Source organism: Cajanus cajan, chromosome 5, assembly GCF_000230855.2.
Source record: "Cajanus cajan strain Asha chromosome 5, NIPB_CcT2T_4, whole genome shotgun sequence".
NCBI lineage: Eukaryota > Viridiplantae > Streptophyta > Magnoliopsida > Fabales > Fabaceae > Cajanus > Cajanus cajan.
In genome coordinates, this window is record NC_138521.1 from 796900 (window position 1) to 823634 (window position 26735).

Here is a 26735-nt window from a genome sequence, read left to right on the forward strand (position 1 = left end):
GTGGAGATCTTCGTAGGTGAATGCGTGACAATGCATTAGTTGAAGTGTATGCACATGATATGTTGTTGATTGGTGTGTTTATATGCGTTGGATGAGTATCTTATTGTTTGATATGTCTTGATGTGTAGCTTTCAAACATATTGGTGTTTTGTTGTTTGGTGAATGTTGTAAACCACGAAGTGTTTTCGTTGGTTAATATGTTGGTGAGTAGTATGGATGTTCTTTCATATACTAGTATGTTTTTAAAATCTACCTTTCCCTTGCATATCTTTCATGTGGTCTAGACTGCAATGATTATGATTTTTCATGGGAGTAGGATAGGGTTAGCCGGAGCAGGCTTCATGGAGTTGTTACAAGGCCATTTTGGCACTACAGTCTTGTATTGGGCTATTTTTTATGATCTATATAATAATGCTTGATTGACACTTAGAAATCTATATTGCTTTATATTGGATGACTATTTAGAATTCTATATTGCTTTATATTGGATGACTATACATATACTATATATATTTATAGAGTTATTCTTAGTTGTACTTATACTTATATACTTGTCATATGGTGCATATCCATGTATAATGAGTATAAAATCTTAAGCATGTGAGTAATTTCATTACTAGTTGATGATTTCATGAAGTGCAGTGGCCATGAAAGTCATTACAACCCCAACTTTGACAATGAATACTTGGTTGATTAGACACAAGTATGGATATGATGAATAATACCTAATTTATTGAATCAGTTTCGAAATAATTGTCCCGTACCTATATCTGTTATTGTTTTAAATTTATAGAAACTTAATTTATTTTTTTAGAATTTATTTAATATTTATGTAATTTTTATTCTATTTCAAATGAAACTTAATTAATATAATATTGTAATTATTACTTTACATTAAAAATTTTGTTTTTTTAATATTTTTTTTACAAAAAAAATTAATTAATTTTTCAGAACGTACAACATAGATACATATATACTCGATATCTGACAGAAATAAAGATATAAATTTCATACCTAGATAATATGAAGACAGAGATATGAATAAGATAAAAGAACAAAAACCAATTTAGATACTGAAATTCCTACACACATCATAATGGTGCTATTCCTACTTTTAAAATTTTGTTGTACATTATCTTTTGTATTTATTTATTTTACTACATCATTTATTATATCTCTAAAAAAAATCTTAATCGTACAAATTATTGCGAAAGAAACATTTTTCTTAGGTTTTATGGAGACTGGAGGGTTCTGTTTGTCCTTATTGAGAGCTGAGTCAGTAGTGGCTGTGAAGCAACTAGCCCGTTGGTGACTGGTGAAGCCAACTTCTCCTTCGTATTCACCATGATTCAATTTTAGTGGTGAAATTTAAGAAAAATAATTAATGAATTATTCTTTTAATTAATCTTTTTTCACAGCCCTTCATGCCTTCATCTTATCTCTTCCCACTTGTCTTCACTCGCACGTTTTTTTTTTCCTTCTTATTTTTGGCCATTTTTTTCGTATTTTATTACTTTTCCACACTAGTGAGTTGTAGTTGTCATTGTGAATGCACGTTTGATTTTTTGGTCTATGATGGTTTTTATTTAATTTTCTTGTTATTTTTCTCATTCTAAAAAATTATATTTGTCAAATATTGTCATTTTCATCTGAATTTTTCATGTACTTTATATCTTATATTTTTTTGTTTGAACTTGTGAAAGTGAATAGCGTGAAGGTACCAAGTAGTCTCGAATTTTATGTATGTGCATGCATTTTAATTTAATTTTCTTTTCAAAACGACCATAAATGTCTAGTGCAGTTTTTTTTTTATAATTTTTTTTTCAGGATTCTTATTATAACATAAACTTGGCAAAAGATGAGGGCCATTAGATGTGAAATAAGTACGATAAAGAAAATAAAAAGGGTAAGTGGGTGGCTAATAAAATTTATATGCAGAGAAATGTAAGATGTTTTATTTGCGTAACCCAATATAAAGAGTGCATGTCTAAAATAATTTGCTTCTTTTGATTGAGAAAAAATAAAATTTGTTGGTTTGAATTAGAAAAATGAAAAATTATATTTAAAAGTTATTTATTCATTTAAGTTTTGCTTAGCTTTCATGTTTATGTCATGGTGATTACACGTAGTGGTAGATTACAGGAAAATGTGAATTTAGAAGATAGCATATTGTAAGAATAAAGCAAATTAAAATGTTATGGTCACTATTTCACGACACTTTCGAATTCTATGGTGTATTACTTGTTGGAAGCTCAGAGACGGAAGAATATTGGAAGTTTGGAACCTACTACAAACTCTATTCCTTCTTAACCTACAAAATTGTGTCTGAATTGGCTTCATGCTCAGAAATTATTACTTTTTTTTTTAATGATAAAGACAAAGCAACAAAGAAACAGTGTTTGAATTGGAACACAGATGATAATTAATGTATCTATACTGTTAATAAACGATATTGTTTCATTTAGTGTTGATATATTTTTTTATATAACTTTATTTTTATAATTATTTTTTATAAAAATAATAACTTTTATTTTATTTTATTTTATAAATTTTACTTTATAAATACATGTATTTTTAATAATTATTTATTATTATATAATATTTTTATTATTAGTTATTTATTAAAAACAATTTACAAAGGCTCGAAATATTTTTTTTCTATGCCGGTGAGAAATAAAAGTGATTCAGAAGAAAAATCTATTAACATGTGGTAAGCCAAATTTTTTGAAAAACTAAAAGTTGACAAAAATTGATGATACTTTGAAGTAATAATATAATTATTAAAAATTATAACTAATAACAAAATATAATGAATGAAAATCTAGATCGCAATTGAATTGATAATTTTCAATTTATATCTATTATAAAGGAATTTAGAAGAATGTAATCGTTTTTTATCTCTATTTCTTGTAAAATATAATTTTTACTAATTAAATATTATTTTAACATGGAGAATTGGAGATAGTATGCCCTGCTGTGATTCTTATAATTCTTCGATTTGTTTCTTTTATAAGTATATATGTATTCATATGCTCGTACATTCTCATTCTTACGAGTCTAATTGTTTATTGTTTATTTATAACCCAAAACATGTTGGGCTTTCTTACGGTCCAATTTTTATGGTTCTGTTATGTGTTGATGATATATACACCTCTATTTTTTTATACATACACCTCTTTTTTAAAGAAAAAATATTAAATTTCTAAATTATCTTTAATATTATTTGAAATAAAAAAATATTATCCTGGAAAATTTTTTCGGAGATGTATTTGTACATAATTATGGAAAGTTCTTTTCGGAATACTAAAATTACTATTCCGGAAATAACTTTCCGTCGGAATAATTCTGGAAAGTACTTTCCGTAACATTAAAATTACTATTGCGGAAAGTTCTTTCCGGAATTATGGTAATAAATACACACACTGTTAATATTCCGGAAAGAATTTTTAGCAATAGTAATTCTAGTGTTACGGAAAGTATTTTTCATAATTATTTTGACGGAAAGTTATTTCCGGAATAGTAATTTTAGTATTCTGGAAAGTACTTTCCGTAATTATTCTGACGGAAAGCTCTTTTCGAAAGGCTAATGATATATACACCTCCTATTTTTTTTTATAAGTACACCTTCTTTATTTTTTTTAAAAAATTATAAAATATTATATATATTTTTTAATTTTATACCTTTAACTTTCAATTTTCTACTTTTTTCTTTTTTTTTCACACTTTTTTTTTCTCTTTCGATTTTTACATGCTACCAAAATAAGTGGGGTGAAAGAAAGATAACGGGGTGCATGTAAAAATTGAAAAAAAAAAAAGATCTGTAAAAAAAGTACTAAATTAAGTGTTGTGAATGTAAAATTAAAAAAAAGGCAAAAAATTAAGAATATTTTAAAATTTTAATTATTATTTTTGAAAAGGAGGTGTACTTATAGGAAAAAGGAGGTGTATATATCATCAACCTTTGAAAAACACTTTCCAGAATAATTTTTTTTATTCCAAATAATATTAAGGATAATTTATGAATTTAATTTTTTTTTATTAAAAAAAGAGGTATATGTATAAAAAAAATGGAGGTGTATATATCATCAACCGTCACTAAGTCTTAGGAGAGAGTTCATTTCATTATGTATATTCCTTTTCTTTTTTATGTCTGATAAATTTTATAAAATGTTTTTTCAGGCCCAACGAATTTGCAGTCCAACAAAGGCAAGTGATATATACACACATATATAGGAATATATAGGAATACACAGTATAATTTTTACTAAGTATTATACTGTTTAATAACTTTATATTAAATATGAATTTTGTAAATCCAACCGTTAGATTGAAAGTTCTTTACTTTCAGATCATATATACAAAATTTTATATTAATCCAAGAAGATTTGATACTTCATTCTTATAAAATAAAATTGATGTAAAATATACATTTCAAAATATACTAAAATATGAACACTTTGATCACCTTCAAGTTGTTTAATTTTAACAAAATTTGATATAAACATATAAAGTCATATGAACTTTCAATCTAACGGTTGAATTTACAAAATTCACATTTAATATAAAGTTATTAAATGGTGTAATATTTAGTAAAAGTTACACCGTTATTATTATAACCCTCCTTATATATATATATATATATATATATATATATATATATATATTGAAATTGAATTATCAATCAATTAAAAACTATATTAAAATAAAATTTATTTAAGAAGGAAATCAAGTGATAACGGATAACACGAGCACCATACTTTATGTAATGGAATAAATTTTAATTTTAATTTTTTAATTTTCTTTTATAAAAATCATATGTAACTCAAGAGGAGCAATTTTGCTTGAACTTATGCTAATTATTGATAACAAAACTCTTTTTTAAATATTTAATGTAACTATATATATGTATCCTTGATTTAAATTCAATACTATTTATTAAAATAAAACAATCTCGATGTGCTAAGCTTCATATCTATTATCTTGTTAGAAGAATTTTTTTTAATGTATGTCCATGTGAATTAATGATAGAAGTGATATTGAGTGTGTAAATTATTGTTTAAAGTGAAGTGAAACTATGTTACTTTTTTTTTTTTTTTTTTTTTCGTTCTTGGATATCCACCGCCGATAGCAGTGACTAATCTCTTCGTTAAATTATTGTTACTTTTGTTTTTAGTTTCATTCCTTAGAGGATCTTCAATTATTTTGTTAAAAGAAAATAATGTGTCACTAATTTGCATATAAAAACATATTTTGCGTGTACAATATATAATGTAATCATATATGAATAATAAAAAAATTAGGGATCATATTATTGATTAAAAATTCTTGTGCGCGTACATGTGTTATACAATTAATATAAAACCTAAAAGTTGAATAATAATTATATGATCAAGTTCAACTAAAAAAACTATATAAATTTATTTTTTAATTTAAAAATTCAAATATGATTCAATAATTTATACTTGTTAACTATTATCATTTCTTAGAATAACTAAACATAGTCACATATATATACACACTTCCATGGAGACAGACATAACAAAACTAAATTGTTAAAATGAAACTGTTGTATCAAAATAGTGAGAAACAATTGGTACGATAATTAACCAATAAAATTATCAAATTTATTACCCCCTCCCTCTGTGTTACCCTTTAAAGAATCTTCCACCGGATCTCTAAAATGTTTACTCATACCCCCTAATTTCTTTATCATTTTGGTTTTGAAAACTAAGGTATTAATAGAAGTCTGCTTCCTTCTAAGCATCGAGCTCGTAATGAAAAATAGGTGCACCAAAGGAACCCAAATCACCAAAAATGATGTCATCAGTTTCATTGTAGATACCTGAATCTTCACTTTCAAAAATTGTTTGAATGTCTTCAGGGAAAGTGCGTCTTGAAGGATTTGATTCTGCAGGTGGTGGAGGGTAATCTGTAGTACTTGAAGAATTCTTTTCTATCATTTCTTTGAATTTGGATGATTGTAGGAGTATCCCAAGTGCAGAAGATGTTGTGGTAGCACCACTAGAACCCTCTTCTCTTGTCTCATCGCTGGATGAACCAAGATCATGCGACACAAACCCTAGTTCAAGTTCAGGATTTGTGTTTAGATTTTCATTGCTGGGATTTTGATGATTTTCTTCAGTGTTGGGACGTATCCAATTGGCATAACGGCTAAGGTCAAAGTTTGTAACGGCGTTAAGTCCTCTGTACTCTATAGCTGCCTTATCATATGCTGCAGCTGCCTCTTCTTGTGTAGCTGTTCATAATATATAACCAAAATGCAAACCACATTTACTTTAATTCCAAGACTTAATCGCATATTTTCTCTTTCCATTTCTATATTTTATTATTCATTTATCAAAATTTTACATGCTTTTATTTTATTTTATTAATGGATTATATATATAACACATCTATCATTTACGAAGGTCACATCATTTGTATATCACATTAATTATAAATTCATTTCAATAGATAATTTATTATATCAACAATGAACGTGTTAATAATTAATTAATAGTATTATATAGTTAACTATTATGATGACAAAATATATAAAATTTTATTTCTTAACTGTTAAATTTGCACATTTTGTCATCAAATTTTCAAAATTTTGTACAATTTACTTTTTTAATTAATTATTAATGTGATATATTAATTATTTACATAACATATTAATGATCAAAACTAAACATTATTTTAAACCATCTATATGTCATATCAATAATCAATAAACATCAAATATACAACTAAAAATGTAATAATATATTTAAAATTTTATAAATTAGATCGTAAAACATGCACATTAGAAAATTTGCCACATGATGACAAAAAAAAGTATAACCAAGTTTGATTTGCATCATGGTATGTATATGTTGGTTTAGGAATTAATATAATTTGATTTCTTATGGTTTGGTTGAAATTAAAAGACAAGAAAAGAATGATGTCATTATTAATTAGCTTTACTAAGCAGTTGAAGTTTGGTGATCTATATCGCAACCAACATGATTTGATTGCATGTGTTGACCTTTATATTTGTCCTAATATTATGATCTGTGGGACCATGTTGAAACAAAGTAGGTACATTCTTGTTATAACTGGAAAGAATGGTCAAATAGATTTTCAAAATTTCAGGTAATCAGTACATCCTAATTTATCAAATACCGCTGGACCTATGTTAGTTTGATTCGTTTATCATCAATCAATACAAACAAACATGTATACTTTAATTTGTTCATTATTTTATAGAGCTGACAAAGACCTTTCACACGTACATGTTTTGTAACTTGTAGCAAATATAACAAAAATGATTCTGAGATCGTAAGCAAATACTTTCGAATGCTAAGGCCATATGTTCATTCTAGAAAAGAGTTTTTATTTACTTTTGAAAACTGTTAACTGTATATATTTTTTTACACATTTTTTTATTAATACATATATTTTATGTTAAAGACGAGAACATATTAGATTTTAAATATAAATTTATAACTTAATCTATTTAAAGTCTAATTTGACTTAATTTATTTAATAAAAAAATTAAATTTAAGTTTTAAAAATATTTACTTATTTAAAGAAATTAAGTTTAAACTTATAAGAAAGTTTGTTAAATTTGATATATATTATAATAAATATTAATTTACACATTACGTTATTAATAATATAATTAAATAAATAAATTTATAATACATAAAATTAAATTATTAATATTTTTGATATTTTAACTAATCTAATTAAAAGTTATTTGTTAATATAAAATCAAGAAATGGAAAATAGAATAATCATATCTTTGCATGCTCATTTTTTCCTTTATCTTCATAATTGTTTATTTAGAATATTTTAAATAAAATATAAAAAATATTTAGAATTTTTTTATAAGATTATCTTCTTTCATACCACTTATCTGTGAATGTACATTAGTATATATGAGTTGTCATTCTTATATTAATTATTTATTTTTATTTTAAATTTTAAATTTTAATAATAATAGAATAAATTATTTTTCATCACAAAAATTTTAAAAAATCATAAGCATATTTAAAAATAATTTTGTTAACTTATTTAAAATTAAATTTATTAATTTATTTAACATTATTAATATAAAATCATTTTTTATATAGATTAACAGGTCAAATTAAGTCAGATCAAACTTAAAAAAATTATGATAAATAATAAGTTAGACTTAAATTTTAATTTTATATAATAAATCTAACTTGTATATTCAAAGTCTACCCTAACTTTACTTACTCTCACTCTATAATACTCAATGATCTATAAATTTATTTTTTGTTAATGAAATTCACATACAATTGTAAAATGAAATAATATAGATCGATGCATGTAGTTTCTTTACATGGTATTAGATCATATAGTTAATGAAATTACCATAAGTTCCGAGGTATAGATATTTGTTGCCGAAGACCCTGCCAATTCGGGCTTCCCATCTTCCGTTATGGTGGTGTCTAAACATTTAAAACTAAAATTCAGAGCATTTTCCATCAATCTAACTATTTACATAAGTATATGGAGAGGAAATGCAAATGTCTAAAGGAATGAACCCTAAAGTTAGAGATATTAATTGAGTAACTAGTATAGATAAATGCTAAGATTTGGTTTAAAACATTAAATAATATAAGTTTCATCCAATTATTAGTATGATTATATATATGATCATGGTATCACACGTAATATTTTTTATTTGATCGAACTTTTTCCAATATGCAACCTCAATCAATGTGCATCATAAATGACCGAACTTATGGATTTCGAACCTATATAGGTATTTTTTGTTATAGGTAAGAGCCGACTAAAGTTCTTGTGTAAAAATTATTGTTGGGTAATTATTCTTTTTAATGTTTAGAATGAGGGTAATAAAATTTGAACTTATTTAAGAATGTGTGTATATTACTTAAATTTTTTATTGATGGGTCAATCCCAGTAGGTTATTATTGGATAAATTATATATATACATTTACTCTTTGTTTTCTATTTTATCTGTGCTTTATTTATTTCTTCATTTTTTTTATCACATCAATTATTATATTTATCACTTTTTTTCTACCTTTTCTTTGTCTTTTTCTTTCTTCCTTTCCTCTGCCCCAATCCACCTCATTGAACCCATTCTACCAACCCAGAAAAGAAAATAAAAACATATTTTATATTATTTATCTTTTCTCCTCTCTTATTAAATTGACTTTTTATTAAATCAGCTACTACTTTAATTTCTTTTTAACTAACTTAATTACCACTTTTTATTTATAAATATTTTGTACGTATATTCGCGTGTACCCCACTCTTTGAATTCAACAAAGATACCGTTGATTTAATTTGTTGACCATGATCTACCGGTAGAAGAGATTCAAATGATACAAAACCCAGATTAGTTTAGCTAGTTCAAAAAGTACCCCCTCTCCCCCACCTTGACTTAGGATAAATTATTATAGGATATAAGACATTATAGTCTCAACTAAGAAAATCCAAATCCTACATTCATTATAAACACAACCAAAATAGTACATTATGGAACTTAAAATTTTCTCAATAATTATTAATTTTTCCTCTAAATTTAGATTATATATCATACTAAGATTAATTGAGAGTTTGAGACTAGGGGTATAAGGTGGTTTGTAGTAATAGTTTGTCCTGATTAAAGTAGATATAATTTTTTTTTTTTTGCAAAACCTAAGCCTTTTGCAATGAACAGAGCAAGGTTCAAATACCTTGCTACGCCTCTGTATTTTGAAACTCCCCGAGAGAACCCACTACTTTTTCTGCACAATTAAGATTTATTCATGAGAGTAGAATATTATAAGAAACGGCTTCAATAGCTCCAAAAATAGAAAGAGACGAAGAAAAAGCTTCAGAAGTGACCTATTAAAATATTTTTAGTGGATTTAATAACTAAAAATTAACCTTCTCAAGGACCCAATATATTCTTCCTTTGACTGGCCCTCCATCTCCTTGAGCTTCTCCTCATAATTCGACAACTACGACCAAAAACATACACATATAGTTAATGAAGTGATCAAATCCGATATCAGAATAATTAAACACATATTTCACCAAAGTATCATTCGAATTGAAGATGAAAGAAATTACTGGAAAATTGAGAATGGTATCTTGGCCCCAGTACTTCAATGCTGCCAAGTCATAGGCACGTGCTGCGGCTTCTTCATCATCATATGCCCCTAACAAACCCAATTTTGCAATCATTAAATCGTCCCCATCCGATTCCACCACATATTTTCAATTCTCAACGCCAAATTAAGGGAAAGAAATGATGAACAAAAAAATATATTAACCAAAGTTTTTGATATGCAAACAAACCAATTAAGACTCAAATCATACCTAGATATACTGCATGTATCCAGTCATTTTCCGTTGCAATTGTCAATCATCACAACATAATTAACATGGCAACAAAACAAATAATTATATAAGAGAAGGAAGACGGAAAATCAAACTGAAAATATGTATATATAGAAAGAAAGAAAAAAGAGCAAAATAATGAAGAACTTAACCAAACCTTGTCTTCCCTTTTTGCTCTGTGATTCATTCCAGCAATTCTTATCCCATAAATGAGCCTCATATCGACCAGTCCAACGATGCCTAAGACGACATGCATGGTTCATTTTAGAACATAATCTTGGTCGTGTAATATCTAACCTAACTCATTTTTATAAAATTAGTTTATAAGTATTAATTATGGTAGCGATGTGAAACTTTTTTGAACACATGAGATGGAAAGAAAAAGAGAGAAAGAGAAAGAATGGATTAATTGAGATCCAGATTTGATAAAATGGAGTGATTAATAAATATTAATTAACCTTGTGACACCCCTATAGATTGAGCTTCGTTGTGGAGGTGAGTCTCTTGGGACGCTTTTGCGTGTCCTCTTGGCAGTGGTGGTGGAGGTAGTGTTCTTGAGGCTTTTCTGCGATTTCTTCGCCATGAAAACTCACAACTAAGAGAGGATCACTGCACTGCACACGCATACAGTTCAAGAGTGATGAAGCCATTGGGAGTTATATAAATATATGACCAAGTCATCCAATAAGAAGGGCATTAATTAATAGAAATAGTGGAGGAGAATGAAAAAGTAGGTATATTCTTTTATTTCTCTCTCTGTAATTTAATAATAAGATTTTATTTTCCCATTTTCTAGTTGATTTTGTAGCAGTTGGTAGTTGAGCAGAGTTTTGAAGATTAGAAAGATTTATATATATATATACTTTTATTTTAGTATGTGTAAATATTTATTATATATAACTAAAATTTATAATATATTACACAAATAAATAATATATTTAAATATATAAATTATATTTTTAAGTTTATTATAACTAATATATTATAGTATAATATTATTTTATTTATTGATAATTTATTTTAAAATATTAAAATTTTATAAATAATTATGATACATTAAAATTTAATTAGATAAAAGGTTTAAAAAAATCTCTAAAAACTCTTTTATATTAAATGAGAGAATTAAAAAAGAATTCATTGAATGAGACTATACAAGACTATATACCGATTGGTTTATATATATCACAAAACTTAATAGAATTAATTGTTTTATCATAACTTTAACTAACTCTAATATTTTGCTAAAGAAAAATTTTAAAAAATATTTTTGCACAAGTTAGTCATTCATACATGAATTAATATTATATGTATATAATGTATATAATTATAACTTGAGATACACTTTATTTCTATTAGAATAAAAGAAAATACTAAAGTCTCCTTGTATTTTATTTTAAAAAATAATTAATTAAAATTAAAGATGTAGGAGTGATTAATCATTAACAGGTATGAATGATTTTTAATAATTATTTAGGAGTTCAGTTATGAGAAGTTTGAAAATTAAATTTTAAAAAAATGAGAAAGATAAAAAAGAATAAAAACTTAAATAAAACAAATATAAAAGACAAATAATGCTTTGAAAGTTAAATAAGTTTAGAAAGAAATAAAAATAAAAGAAAATAAAAAGCTAAATAAAAAGAGAGAAACAATGTTTTAGAAATTTAAAAGCAAAATAAATAATCAAATATGTATACTTAAAAAAAATATAACATTTATTAATAGTATAAATAATAAGTCGATGTAGAAAGTGTAAATTATATTTTTTAATTATAAAAAAATGAAACAAATAATGACATGCGAATCATTCCTTTCTTGATATAAACATTTCATTAATATTTTTATTTTTATTTTTTATAACATTATATTATCTATTTTTTTTTTTCTTTTCTTACTAGGTATGAAATAGGTTTTGAGGTGCATGTGCATGATTATATTGGACGGAAAAAATACTTTTCATTGTGGCCGTCTCAAATGGAGTCCATAATGATTTAGTCACGTCTATTTCTACTTTCACATGTGTCTGTAACCATTTTGTTGCTTATCTGTAGTCCTGAAATTAATTATAGCCTCATCCATGTTTTTGTTGTTGAATTTTCCTTCATTTTGGTCGGTATCTACTATGTAGCCACTTATTCCTCCCCAATCGCCATTTCCTTTTTTGTTTCTTAAAACAAAAGTCATATGCATTTTCTTAGGGTTATGATACATCAAAACTATTGGCCTTTACTTTATACATTTGTTTGTTGTATCCTAGCTAAAATCTTAGGCCTATGAACTTGAGCTGGATGTTAATTTTTGGTTTAGGAATTCATATTTAATTAACATGACATTTATACATGTGGACATGTCATGATGATTTCTTTTGCAAATAATCCAATAAAAAGTTTCATTTTTTTTAACTATCTATTTTTAGATTGAATTTATTTATGAATACACCTGATAACGTCTCTCCTATCAACATATATAACATTCAATTACTTTTTTCATCTAATAAATCTAAAAGTAAAAAAAAAAAAACTTAATTCATAAAAAAATATTTTATAAGTAGAGTAAAAAGACCATCAAAATTATTGTTATTGTTCTTATTACTATAAGAAATTAGCCTCTCATCTCCTGATATTTTCCTATCAAACATTTACACATATTCTAGAGTTTAACGAACATTATTCCTTTTTATGTGCATTTAATAAAATGACCCTTTTATGTATTTTAATAACAAAAATGTTTTTTTTAACACCTAAGTATGACAGGTAATACAATTTAGTTAATGCCAAATGTTACCTTGCAGACAAAACTAAGTACAAAAGAGGAGTGTATGATTTCCGTAATTTATACTACTAAAAAAAAAATCTAATGTTAGACTAATTTATTTCCAATAACTGTCTCTAACTCTAAACTATTTTCTTTTTCGTTATTTTTTTTTTAATTTCAATGACATTCCGTTTTAAAATCTCTCGACTAATAAAAATAAGTATATAAAAAAGACAACCAAAACACTTATTTATTATTATTATTTTTACAGAGACACCACATGTCTTTTCTTACGAATATTTCATAATAATAATATTATTTTATTTAAAAACCAATAAAATCGTTTCCCGGTTTATTTCGTCTGATTCGTGCATAAATGTGTCTTACTAAATTGCATTGCTCTGTGACTCGATAAGAAGCGATCAATAGATAGAAATAATAAATGTTGTTCAGGTGTTTAGAAAAATGAAATGCATATTGCATACCCTTCATTTTATTTAATAAAAAAGTGACAAACACCCTTTTTCTCTAATGCTATCTAGGAAAAACTTGAAGAGTTTTGGTGTGATTTGAGAAGAATTAAGAAGGGGTATGAAGGCAATGTTGGCTGAAAGTTGATCATGTCTAGTGATTTCTTGGCTTGAGTTTGACCTGCAGGGGATGGAGCTTGTGGGTGGTAAGGCCAACCGTGTCCACATCCTCTCCTCCTGCTCCCTCTTTCAGCTTCCACTCGAATTCCTGAACCAATCTTCCAATTGCTGTGCAAGCTATCAGCATTGCTTGAAGAGCACCAGCACACACCCTCTTTCCTGCTCCAAAGGCCATGGTCTTGTGCAAATCCGCAGGGTCATATTTCTCATCAAGAAACCTCTCTGGCATCCACCAGTGAGGATTTTCCCACTGACTCTTGTCCATGTTACATCCATATATGTTTATTGCAATCTGCACTTATTGTTAACATGAGCTTGTCAATTAACACTAGTACCTTTTTTTTTTTTTAAAAAAAGGCAAATAATAGTTTTATTAGCTAATGACAATAGCATATATGCTACAGCAACATTACAGCATGTTCTTATGAGTAGCAACCAAAAAACACATTATGACAAATATGACTAACACTAGTAAAAATAAGCATGAGTAATCAGCTTTGCAGTATTTAACACTGGTAATTAAGTTAAGCATATACAACAACGGAACATGCATGCACGCATACGGTCAATTAAGAAGCTCAGTTAATCAACCTGGCTTCCTTTAGGTATGTGATATCCTCCAAGTTCTGTATCTTCTTGAACGCTTCTTAGAGGGACAATTGGAGCTGGACTATGCTTCCTTAAAGTCTCATGGAAGACAGCCCCTAAGTATGGAAGCTTAGATAAGTGGTCTTCAGTGAGCTTTTCATTTCCACACACTTTTTGGATCTCCTCGTAGAGACGGTCCTTCATACAACACAAAGGAAAAAAGTGACACACAGAACAGAACCAATAGAGAATGATATGGTGTTAGAAAAGATTAATTGAACAGACCAATAGATTGTTTATTAGTCAAACACTAAAGAAAAACAACGAACCTGGCGTTTTTTGTCTCTAGCAAGTTCAAACATAGCCCATTCTGTTGTGACTAATGTAGTATCTGATGTCTCAATAATGGTCTCCCAAAGCAGAATGGAAACTTGTTCTTCTGTCAGCTCTTTTGCTTCGGACAACAGGTAGTCAATGTAACAATGTATTTCCTGTGACATTCAAAACAACCAAATTGGTATCACTATTAAATGAATCTATTGCAGATTTGCAAAAGAAAGTGGCACATTATACATTTAAACATACCTTTCCTGAAGCAATTCTCTTCTTCTGCTCATCAATCAATGCCTCCATCACAACTTTCCTGCGGAAATGAATTGTCTCTATTTTCTTCTCTAGACTCCTGTTTGGAATCCATTGCAAGTATGGGAAGAAGTCTCTCCAATCCACCTCAAGTGCACCTTCCATCAGGTCAAGCACTAGAATCTTGTATATGTCATCTTTGGTCAAAGTATCACCCAGCTCCTTCACATAAAGGGATTCTACATTGGACCCCACGCCCTGCAAATTCCGCATGCTTAGTATTAAAGAATTTACAACAACTCACGCATATACTCAACCAATCTAGTTAAACCTTTTGATTATCATGCTCAATCTTGCAATTATTATTATATTTTATAATATGTCTTTCGATTAATTCTTATCGAAGGAGGGACGAGGGACTCACTTGCTTCAATCCCAGACCAAAAAGTTCAGAGGCAAATATATTCCTAAAATCAACAGCTTTAGTAGGGGAGGTCTCCACATGTTCATTAAACTGACTTAAAATGTTTGCAATCATCTCTTCTCTGTGGGAACGGTGTCGCTTCTGAATATTGGATGCAAAAACAACAAACAAACTTCAGAGGAACCAGAGAGAGACAATATACTCAAATAATCTCAAAATAACTAAAATGTTGTTGTGACCTGTGCATTGGCTCCAAGAATGTTTGAAAGAATATGCTTTTTGATCATTTTGTGAAAGTCATTGTAGTCGCTTATAGCAACCATGCATTTATCAAAAGTCAAAACCTTGAGTGCAGTTGATAGCTGCCTATTTGACATGGATGAAAATCTTGTCACCATTGCCTGAAATAACCACAAAAGGTTTAGAATCAAATCAATCAGAAATAAAAAGAATTACATGGACGGACACATGATAAAAAAAATCAAAGACCTTGTTCCTCTGTCTCTACAAATTAGTTAAAAAAAATAAAGCAATATGACTATGATTCAACAAATCCGCAGTACAAAACGCAAATATCAAACCAATCAAATCAATTTTTACTGTTTGCAAAAAACTTTTATCATTTTTCGTGATAGTGGACCTGAAAAAAAAAAAAACTAAAATGATAGTGTTAAGAATTAAGATACTGCCACCTTCACATTTGACATGACAGCGACAAACGTTTGATTTTATCATTTTATTAAATAGTTGTCAAGTCAAGAAGATCAATTTTTAATTTTTTAATATTCTTTTTTTAAAAGGCAAATTCCTTTTAACATGATATAGAAAACAATCAAGATTTGCCTTTCCATCTCAAAGGGCACTGCAAAAGGAAGAAGTAAGGGTAGTAATAGGATAGAGAGAGGGCAGATATTTATGAATATTTTATATATTTGTAAATATTTACAAGTGTCCGTAAATATTTGTTCAAATTTAATGTAAAGTTTTAAATAAAAAAATTGAATTAGATAATTTAAAAACATATATTTATATTAAAAATAATTTTATAATATATTTATACTAAAATTAAATAATTATTATATATTTATAGTAAAAAAGCAATTAAATCAAATTATTTTATATATAATTAAAAATATTTTAAATATTTTTAAAGCGTAGATATCTAAAAGTACATATACCTTATTAAGTGATATCTATTTAGTTATTTAATTAAAATCTATAACTAATTTTATAAGTAGATATTTATGGGTACAAAAAAAATTTGTCATTTAAAAAAAAAAGCTCATAAGGACTTTACTTTTCACATATTTTGTAAATTGATTGTTTTGGAGGTGAACTCAAATTATCTACTCTTGTCGAGAGCAAAGAACTAATTAATTACTCGAGATACTCCCATTATTATATGATATTTTTTTTACTGTTTTAGAATTTTTTTAACAAAATTATAAAAATAAACCTCCAAAACTTTATTTACAAAAATAAACCCATTTATTATAGCAGGTCAGAATTTAGTTGTTGGAAACCGAATTTTGACCTATTACAATAAAAGATCTATTTTTATAAATAAAATATGAGGAAATTATTTTTGTAATTTTTTTAAAAAAAATTATAAAACAGTAAAAAATTCTTATTATATAGATACAGATACCCATTCAGTAAGGTACAGATACCTTATTATCGCTCACCATCTCATTATTAGGTGCACTCATTTAGTTAATCAATTAAAATTAATATATATAACGAGTTTTATTGGCAGATATTTATGGGTACGAAAATCCCTAAGAAGAAAGTTTGTCAGGCGAATCAAGAAAGGGAGACTTTGCTTCTCACATATTTTGTAAATTGATTAATGTTTTGGGGGTGAACTCAAATTATCTGTTATGGTCGAGAAGAACTAATCACTCAGATACTAACATCTATTTTAAAAGTAGATTTTTCTCAAAAGAAAAAAAAAATATCATAGGCAGGTTTGGAGATCAAAGCTTTTATTATATTCCGGTTTTATGAATAGATAAAGATTAGTTTGAAAATTTTCAACTGGTTTTTGAATAAAAAATGTGTTTGCAAATTAAGATGTGTACCTGAAACAATAGCTAAAACTAATTGTCTTAAAATCGTTTTTTAATAAATTTATTAAAAAAAACTCTTTTTTATTACGATCATTTAGTTAATTAATTAATCATACACATATATTTATTATCAAAATAATTTAATTTTCACATATAGATACGAAATCACTGGTGGTACTAGATCTAGTGTCTCAAGCACACAACAAAAATATACTACACCCTCAATTTAATTGATGATGATACATTATAAGGGATGTATCAGAAGTCACCATCAACCTGGGTGGCATGAACCCTGGTGTATGCAAGGAGAAAAATGATAAATTTGATAATCAGCCATCACAATTCACAAACACAACCTTTATCTGTCAAAGTCCAAAAAAACATTATGAAAGAGTTTTGCATGTGGATCCTAACCTCCTTGGCAAGCTGGACTGAGTTGAGAACAATGACAGTGAAAGCACCCGTTCTGATGGAATAGATGGGTCCATATTTCTCAGCTAACTGTTTGAACGTTTTGTAAGGTTTCTTCTCCTTCAACTGCAGAAGATTCCCTATCACTGGTAGCCCCGGAACCGCTGCAACAATTATAAATAATATTTAATATTTATGCTCATATAACATACATATGTCTCAGGGTGACATCATATGAAAAATGAAATGAACATTACCTGGTACCGTGGGAAGTGTAGAATGTTTAAGGCCCCTGAGGCTGAGGAAGAGGAAAAAGAAAAGAGACAGAACCCCCAGCACGGCGGAGACGGCAAAGGGCTGTGTCTGAACTACTTGAAGGATAGTTCTGAGGGTCTCCATTGTTGTTCCTCTCTCTTCTATGTAATATGCATGTATTTGTAGTTGGTGTCTATGGTTTATATGGAATGTCTTCTATTCGGGAACACTCAATAAACACAATAAATTATCAATATGCTTGCTCACTCAATCTCAAATTATCTCCGCAAATTTATTATAAATGATAAATTTTACGTGTTTCACTTTTCTTTAGTAAATTTTTTTCTGATTTAGTTCTCAGACTAATTTTTTTTTCTTCTGATTTTATTTTTTTCTTTCGTTTTTACTTCATAATATTGATAAATAATATTGATGGTAAATATGTAAATTAATTAAAAATTAAATAAAATAAAAAATAAATGTACAATGATTAAAAATAATTAATGTTGTATTTAATTTAAAAACAAAAAAAAAATAGAAATAAATTCTGCTAAAAAGACTAACGATTAGAACAAAGAAAGAAGGAAGTATTAAAATTAAAAAAAAAATAGAGATATAAACTATATATATATATATAGTTAAATTATAAATTAATTAATAATCAGATAATTACGCACTTGTCGATTACCACTGTTAGATAAAGATGATATAGTATATATTTTAAATAAAATATGTAAAATATGAACTGTTCGATACATATCCAACAGGTTTAATTATCTGAATGTGGATTCTCTCAGTGCAGAACATCTGAATTCCTAATGGTAATCCAGATTACACCTTGGAAATCCAACCTCATCCCTAGTCTTATGGCATTTTGTTTGATTGGATTGATTTTTTTCTAACTTTATTTTCTTCTTTGAACATAAACTTTTTCTTAGTAAAATCTAACTTTTTTTTTTCTTTATTTGAGGAGAATGCTCTTTGGAGGATAAATGATGAAAAGTAATTAAAAATTTAATAGTTAAAATTATATTCAATTATAATTTTTATTTTATGTATTTAGTTTTATTATAATTTTCAGTCATTAATTTTTGAAGTTGAAAAGTAATGATTGTGAATGTATTTTGGTTTGAACTTTATTAAAAAATTAATAAGTGATTAATAAAATAAATAATTTTAAGTAAAAAATTAATGTTGAAATATTTTTTCAAGAATCGAGTTTTTAAAAATAGAAAATTATGCATTGACATTATTAGGTAATTTCTTTTAAAATAACACTAAAATCAAACTTTAATAATAACGTTTTATTGTTGAATTGGCCACATAAATTTTTTAAGAGATGAAAATTTACTAAATAAATAAATTAGCATTTAATACAATAGTTATTGTTGTAAACACTACTAATATTTATTGTTATGAGAGGAGTTTGGTTCTCTTAGTCCAGTTTAGCTAGAAAAGAAAATATGTCATACAGAAATAATATAAATAAATAAATAAGTTTATTAAAAAAAACAAATTTTCAAGATTTCCTCTTATAAAAATTGAGTTGTGTGGATGATATATGTGAGCGAGTGAGTGTCATTAGTACACGAGTTGTTTCTATAATATCTTTTTTCATTGTGACGTACCTACGACATCTTATACATATAAAATTATATTTAATACATTTTTTAATTATATTAGTTTTGAAAATTATTTTGTTAAGTTATATATTTTTTTAAATCTAAATTTTATTAATAATATATGAAAATTAAAAAAAAAATCACAAATGTATTTAAAAAATTATTGATTTATTTAAAATTAAGTTTATTGACTTATTTAATGTTGTTAACGTAAAATTAACTTTTAAATAAATTAATGAGTCACACTTACACTTTAATTTTATAAAACAAGGTCAATGTATATATTTAAAGTATAAATTGATCTACCCTATTCTCAATCCTAAGGTTAAGACTTGTGGAGGAAAAAAAATATTATTGAGACGAGAGAACTTATTAAAGTTAATTAGCTAAATTTTCTTGTAAAAATTAATTACTTACAAAACAAGTGAATACTTCACACTAATAACATAATTAATAAAAAAAATTATAAACAAACATTCATTTATTGATTAAAGGAAAGAAAAATTTAAAATAATTGTGACAAATCAAAATCAAAACTAGAAAGTAACTTAATAAAAATTATAAAATGATTATTATAAAAATTAAAAATTTTATTATACATAAAAATCTATAATTAAATTGTAATATAAAAATATCATCATTGTATGATAATTAAATTTATGTTATTTCCATCTTTCACTTAAATTTTTATCTTTTTATATAAATGAATCTAAATAATATCATCCAAAAAAAAGACAACCTTTCTAAGGATTATTAAGATAAATTGAATTTGTTGGATGAACTCACATGACCCGTCAAAATTAGCGGAGTAGATTATTTAGTTTACCAACTCACAACGCTTAACCTGCCAACTTTACAGGATAGAATAAATAAGTTAGCCCCTCAATTTGAGTCACATAAATCAATATTTAATTTAATTATATATTTATTTACTTAAAAGGACATAGTATGTAAGTGTTTATAAAATAAAAAAAAGAGTGACACATTAAAATAAAATAAAAAAGTAGTGTCTTTGTTTTCTAAAATATCAAAAATTATTATTTTGATCTTTTAAATTTAAAGTTTAGTTTTTTAGTTCTTGTTATTTTAAAAATATATTCACTACAAGAAAAATGTAAATTATAGATGGATAATTCCTGGCAGATATAAATTTGTCAAAAATTTTATATTTTCGAGAGATTTTATGGACGGAAAAAAAATTTCGTCGAAAAATTTATATTTCCGATGAATATATCCATCGGTAATTTCCTACGAATACAAATTTATCAGAAAATTTATATTTGTGACGGATAATTTCCAACGGATACAAATCAGTCGAAAAATTTATATTTCTGACAGATATATCCGTCGATAATTCCCGATGGATACGAATCTGTCGAAAAATTTATATTTTCAACGAATAATTTTCGACGGATACAAATTCGTCAGTAATATAAATGAAAAGTTATTAAATTTTGTTAATAATTAATATATAAAAAATTGATTAGCTTGGGAATAAATTATTTGCAAATAATATAGTTAAAAAATTATTTATTTTAAATTATTTAACTAGAATTTTATTGAAAATTTACTATATGATCTTGATATTTTTGTATAACTAATATCTAGTTTTAAATTTGATATGAAAATATTATGATATAATTATATAAGATTTTAAATTAATATTTTATTAATGGTTGATAATTAGAAAATAAAACAAGAATAAATACATTTTTTTGAATTTTATATCTTAGATTTAAGATGAATAAATATATTAAGTTAATTAATAATTTATTTAAAATGTTAAAAAATTTAATTTATAAAAATAATATTTTAAAAGAAAAGGGTTATAATAACACCGGTGTAACTTTTACTAAGTATTACACCACTCAATAACTTTATATTAAATGTGAATTTTATAAATTCAACCGTTAAATTAAAAGATTTTTACTCTTAGATCATATATACAAAATTTTATATTAATTCAGAGTGATTTGATACTTCATTCTTGTAAAACAAAATTAACGTAATATATACATTTCAAAATATACTAAAATACGAACACTTTAATTACTTTCAAGTTGTTGTTCAATTTTAACAAAATTTGATATAAACAAATGGCTAAAACCCTATTTTGGTCCCTTATATTAATTGTTTGTTTCAGTTTAGTCTCACTTTTATTTTTGGTTTCAATTTGGTCCCAAACTAATTAATTGGTTTCAATTTAGTCCCATATTAATTAATTGGCTTCAATGTGGGACTTCCGTCCAAATTATTTAAACGGAGTTAACTTTTGGCCATGTAGATGCATACGTGGATGCCACGTGGATGACAATTTTTTTGAAAACACCTGGACCCAGAACTGCCCGTTCTGAAACCAGAACGGGCCGTTCTGGTTGCACTTTTGGTGTGTTAATTTTGCAACTGAAACGGGCCGTTCCAGATGCAAAAATTAACACACCACCAGTGCATCAGAACGGTCCGTTCCAAAACTGAGAATATAATATTCTTGACTTAATTGTGTTTTTGATCGCTCAAGTATTATAATTATGATCCCTAAGGTTTTAATTGAGTAATTTCAGTCCTTAAAAGATTACAGTTGTGTAATTTTAGTCTCACAATTTTTAATTGAACAATTTTAATCTCTCAAATATCATAATTGTGCAATTTTAGTCTTTCTCATTAAAAATTTAATAATTTTAAAATTTTAATATATATATATATATATATATATATATATATCTATATAATATTTTAAAACTATATAATTGTTTGCTTATTTAAATTAACGTATATTATAATTTTTTTAATATATCAAATGATATATATTTATTATTATTAAATAAATAAAATTTATATATTATTAGTATTTTAATATTACTGATAAATTAATATCAATAATATTTTTACTATATTTATAAATAAACTAATAATTTGATAAATATAACTTAATATATATTAATATACTTTTACAAAAATATAAATATATAAGATCAGATATATATTTCTAATTAATATACTTATATTTTTGTAAAAATATATTAATATATAACAAGTTATATTTATCAAATTATTAGTTTATTTATAAATATATTAATAATATTATTGATATAATATCGAAAATTACAATATACGTTAATTTGAATGGATAAATAATTGTTTAATTTTAAAACATTATATATATATATATATATTAAAATTATTAATTTTTAATGGGAGAAACTAAAATCGTACTATTATAATATTCGAGGGACTAAAATTGTTCAATTAAAAATTGAAGGACCAAAATCGCGCAATTGCAATTCTTTAAGGACTAAAATTACCCAATTAAAATCTTGAGGATCAAAATTGCACAATTCTAATACTTGAGGGATAAAAAATGCAATTAAATCAATATTCTTTATAAATTTTATTAAAAAATATAATAATTTTGAAAAATATTTTTTTATGGTAAAAATTTTAAAATTACTTATTTTTATAAAATACAATTATCTTATAAATAGAGTAATAATTTTTTCTTTTTATCTTTCTGTTTGAAGAAATATTTAAGTATCACTTTATAAATTTTTGCAACTTATTTAAAATTAGAGGAATAAAATGATAAAAATTAATAAGATAAACATAATAAAATAAAATATAAAAAAATATTAATATATTTATTTTATTAGATATAACAACATAATTAAAATATAATTAATAATATATATTTTATAAAATTATTAATATTTTATATATAAAAAAAGTATGAAATCGGAACGGCCCGTTCTGAAACCGGAACGGGCCATTCTGGTTGCACTTTTGGTGTGTTAATTTTGCACCTGGAACGGGCCGTTCTGGGCCCAGATGTTTTTAAAAAAAATTGTCATCCACATGACATTTACGTATGCATTTACGTGGCATCCATGTGGCCAAAAGTTAACTCCGTTTAAATAATTTGGATGGAAGTCCCACATTGAAACCAATTAATTAATGTGGGACTAAATTGAAACCAATTAATTAGCTTGGGACCAAATTGAAACTAAAAATAAAAGTGAGACTAAACTAAAACAATTAATATAAGGGACCAAAATAGGGTTTTTGCCTAAACAAATAAAGTGATACAAACTTTCAATCTAACGGTTGGATTTACCAAATTCACATTTAATATAAAGTTATTGAGCGGTGTAATACTTAGTAAAAGTTACACCTGTGATATTATAACCCTTCTCATTTTAAAATATATAAATTATTATTTAAACTTTTAAATTTATAATAAATAATTTAAATTGTATCATAATATTAAATTTAAATAGAAATAAGTAGATTGTTAATTATAAAAATAAGTATATATATAAATAAAGAATAATTAAATATAATATAATAATTATTATTAGTAATATAATTATTATATATATATAATTATATTTTTATAACAGTTTGGATATACCAAAATTAAAGGGATCCAAAGATAGTATAAGTATGAGATTGTATAATTGATGATGACTTAAATGAATTAATTTGTACTACCTATATTGATAACATTCATCTACTTTCGGTAGCTTATCTCATCAGAACTTCACAATTAAGCGTGTTTGACTTGTGCTTGACTTGTTTTGATCATTAATATCATAATTGATAGTGAAAATTCAAGGGAGACTAAAATTTTTTTTTTTTTAATATATTTTAAGGACTAAAAACACAAATTTTAAATTTGAGGAAAAAATATGTTAAATTCGAGAGATTAAAAATATATTTAAGCTTGTTTACACAAATATATTTATACTTCTTTACAAATTTTTTTAGTAGCTTGATGATACATTATTACTTTTTATTCTTAATGATCTTTTATCCCATTCACACTTTTTCCTTCTCTATACTTAAACAAGAAACTTGATCTTATCTTTGTATTTTTAAAATTTTATTTTTCACTTTCAACTCTATTGTTCTTTAAACTCTAACTTTTTCCTCAATCTTCATTGTTCCCTACATTCAATCAAAAATACAAATTAATGTGTTAAATTACATTTATTTATAGTTTTTTTTGTAATTTATTTAATATTACTTATGCATAATATTACTTATTTAATATTATTTATTGAATTTAAATTTGTTTCATACGTCCAAAAAAGACTTTTTGAAAGTTTATTTTTAGTATTTTGGAAAGTAATTTTTTAGTGTGTTTTTTACATAATTTTAAAAATTTATGAAAAAATAAATTTAGTATTCCAGAAAATAATTTTTAGAAGCATGTAAAAAATATAATTCCAAGAAATAATTTTTAAAACACTGATTTTAATATTCTGAAAAGTATTTTTTGGAACACTAAAATTAATGTTCTAAAAAGTTTTCAAAAATACTAAATTTAATGTGCTTTCTAGAAGTGTGTAATAAGAGGAAGTGTTTGGAGAAAAAATGTGCATTTGACTCAATACCTTTGATACCCTTAAGGAAGTCGCATACACTTAGAACGTGGTCTTGTGCAAATATTTTTCGGAAGTATGTAAATAACACAATTTCAAAAAATACTTTTTGGAACATTAATTTCACCATTCTAACAAATATTTTTCGGAATACTAAAATTAATATTTCAAAAAATCTTTTCAAGAATACTAAATTTAATGTTATACTTTCTCGAAGTGTGCAACAAGAGGAAGTCTTTAGAGAAAAAATGTGCGCTTGACTCAATATCTTTGATACCATCAAGGAAGTCGTATGCACCTACAACATCGTCATGCACCAACTTAACGATTCAAGTACATGTGAAAATTGAAATAGGGGAACAATGTGAAAACTGAAAAAAGAGAAAGAAAAATGGTAATATGAAAATCAAAAGAATTAAAACTATTTATTGAAATAAGTAAGGGTGCAGGGAAGGTAATGAGTGCATATGAAAATTAAAAAGAGAAGGAAGGATGTGTGTGAAAAAAAAATGTTAAATTAAACATTATAAGTGTAAGATTAAAAAATTAGAAAATAAAAAAAGATTAAAGAAATTTAGAAAATTACTTTTAAAAAAGGAAAGGGGTGCATTTATAAAGAGAGAAAAAATGAGATGTATATATCAAGAGACAAAAATTTTAGTGGTGCCAATTCTATATTGAATCCAAGTAAATAAGCAAGTTAAAAAAATTGGGGAGGTGAGAGAGTGGCTTTCCCCTACTTCCACAATGATCCACCAATGCTCACATTGGTTCCCTTTTGGAACCATTTGTCTAGTAATGTTTTTCTAATGTCAAGATCTATATATTTTCTTTGAATGGGTATTGTTCACCAATCAATGTTTTACACTTTTTGTATGTCACATTTTAAGTGTCGCTTAAGTATTAACATATATTTACTTATATATTTTGTATTTTGTTTTTATTTTTTGTCCAAAGCACAACAAATGTTATCTCATGTATTTATGTGTGATTTTTCTATTTTATATTTTGATTTACATTTATGTGCAATTGATTAAGTTATTAATCAAGAACTAGGGTTTAATCTTTATCTTAAATATGAAGTTGTTATTTGAGGTAGCAATTTATTCCTATACAAATAAACTTGATAAGAAGGAGTTATACCTCTGTTGAGATTTCCGTTGAAGTGCTTTTGTTAATATTTGTAAATTCGTTTAATTCTATCAACGGTCTCAAACACGGCAAGTATATCGGCCGTTCAAGTAGTAAAAATATCGTATCCACAGGGATTAGAAGGTAATATAAGCATTTATTGACTATTCGTGACTAAAGAATAATTCCAATTTCATAGTTTGTGCAGTGAATTCAAAGTTGTGACTATTGGAATGATAGCTGTAAATAAATATTGTTTTGTGAGTGGAAAAGGTAAGGAATGGTATTGTGGTATTGTGAGGTTGTGGGGGTCAGATTTCACCAAACGTAACACTAATGTATCCTTAATCTCTTGTTGAATTCATTGCTTAGTCAACCCAAGAGTTTACTCAAACCTAATCCCTTAGAGAAAGAGCCTAGGTGCGGATATTGAATATCAATCCCTTGAGTACCCAATATCTACACCCGCATTACGGGTTAGGGTTTAAGACTACTAATGGGTCAAGCTC

General features: G+C 25.8%; 2 protein-coding genes across 2 annotated transcripts; both read right to left on the reverse strand.

The window, feature by feature from the left end:
• Nucleotides 1-5526: 5526 nt before the first annotated feature.
• ADAP (ARIA-interacting double AP2 domain protein) lies at nt 5527-11010 on the reverse strand. The gene is made up of 8 exons (XM_020382196.3): nt 10824-11010; nt 10523-10605; nt 10345-10353; nt 10096-10184; nt 9910-9983; nt 9717-9767; nt 8383-8459; nt 5527-6256 (listed from the first exon to the last, which is right to left on the reverse strand). The coding sequence occupies exons 1-8, from the start codon at nt 10946-10948 to the stop codon at nt 5757-5759; spliced, it is 1008 nt and encodes a 335-aa protein (XP_020237785.1). The 5' UTR covers nt 10949-11010; the 3' UTR covers nt 5527-5756.
• Nucleotides 11011-13572: 2562 nt separating this feature from the next.
• On the reverse strand, nt 13573-18334 carry LOC109817002 (ent-kaurene oxidase). Its single transcript, XM_020382195.2, has 8 exons — nt 18098-18334; nt 17844-18004; nt 15600-15761; nt 15361-15501; nt 14940-15194; nt 14684-14845; nt 14358-14552; nt 13573-14058 (listed from the first exon to the last, which is right to left on the reverse strand). The coding sequence occupies exons 1-8, from the start codon at nt 18237-18239 to the stop codon at nt 13741-13743; spliced, it is 1536 nt and encodes a 511-aa protein (XP_020237784.1). The 5' UTR covers nt 18240-18334; the 3' UTR covers nt 13573-13740.
• Between the last annotated feature and the right edge of the window lie 8401 nt (nt 18335-26735).

Coding starts and splice junctions, on each gene's coding strand:
- ADAP (XM_020382196.3), bottom strand. CDS start 10,948: ATGGCGAAGAAATCGCAGAAAAGCCTCAAGAACACTACCTCCACCACC. Junction 9,984..10,095: donor ATACCATTCTCAATTTTCCA/GTAATTTCTTTC, acceptor TTTTGGTCGTAG/TTGTCGAATTATGAGGAGAA. Junction 8,460..9,716: donor AAATACAGAGGCGTAGCAAG/GTATTTGAACCT, acceptor TTAAATGTTTAG/ACACCACCATAACGGAAGAT.
- LOC109817002 (XM_020382195.2), bottom strand. CDS start 18,239: ATGGAGACCCTCAGAACTATCCTTCAAGTAGTTCAGACACAGCCCTTT. Junction 15,502..15,599: donor TTCTTGGAGCCAATGCACAG/GTCACAACAACA, acceptor TCCAATATTCAG/AAGCGACACCGTTCCCACAG. Junction 14,846..14,939: donor AGAGAATTGCTTCAGGAAAG/GTATGTTTAAAT, acceptor TGAATGTCACAG/GAAATACATTGTTACATTGA.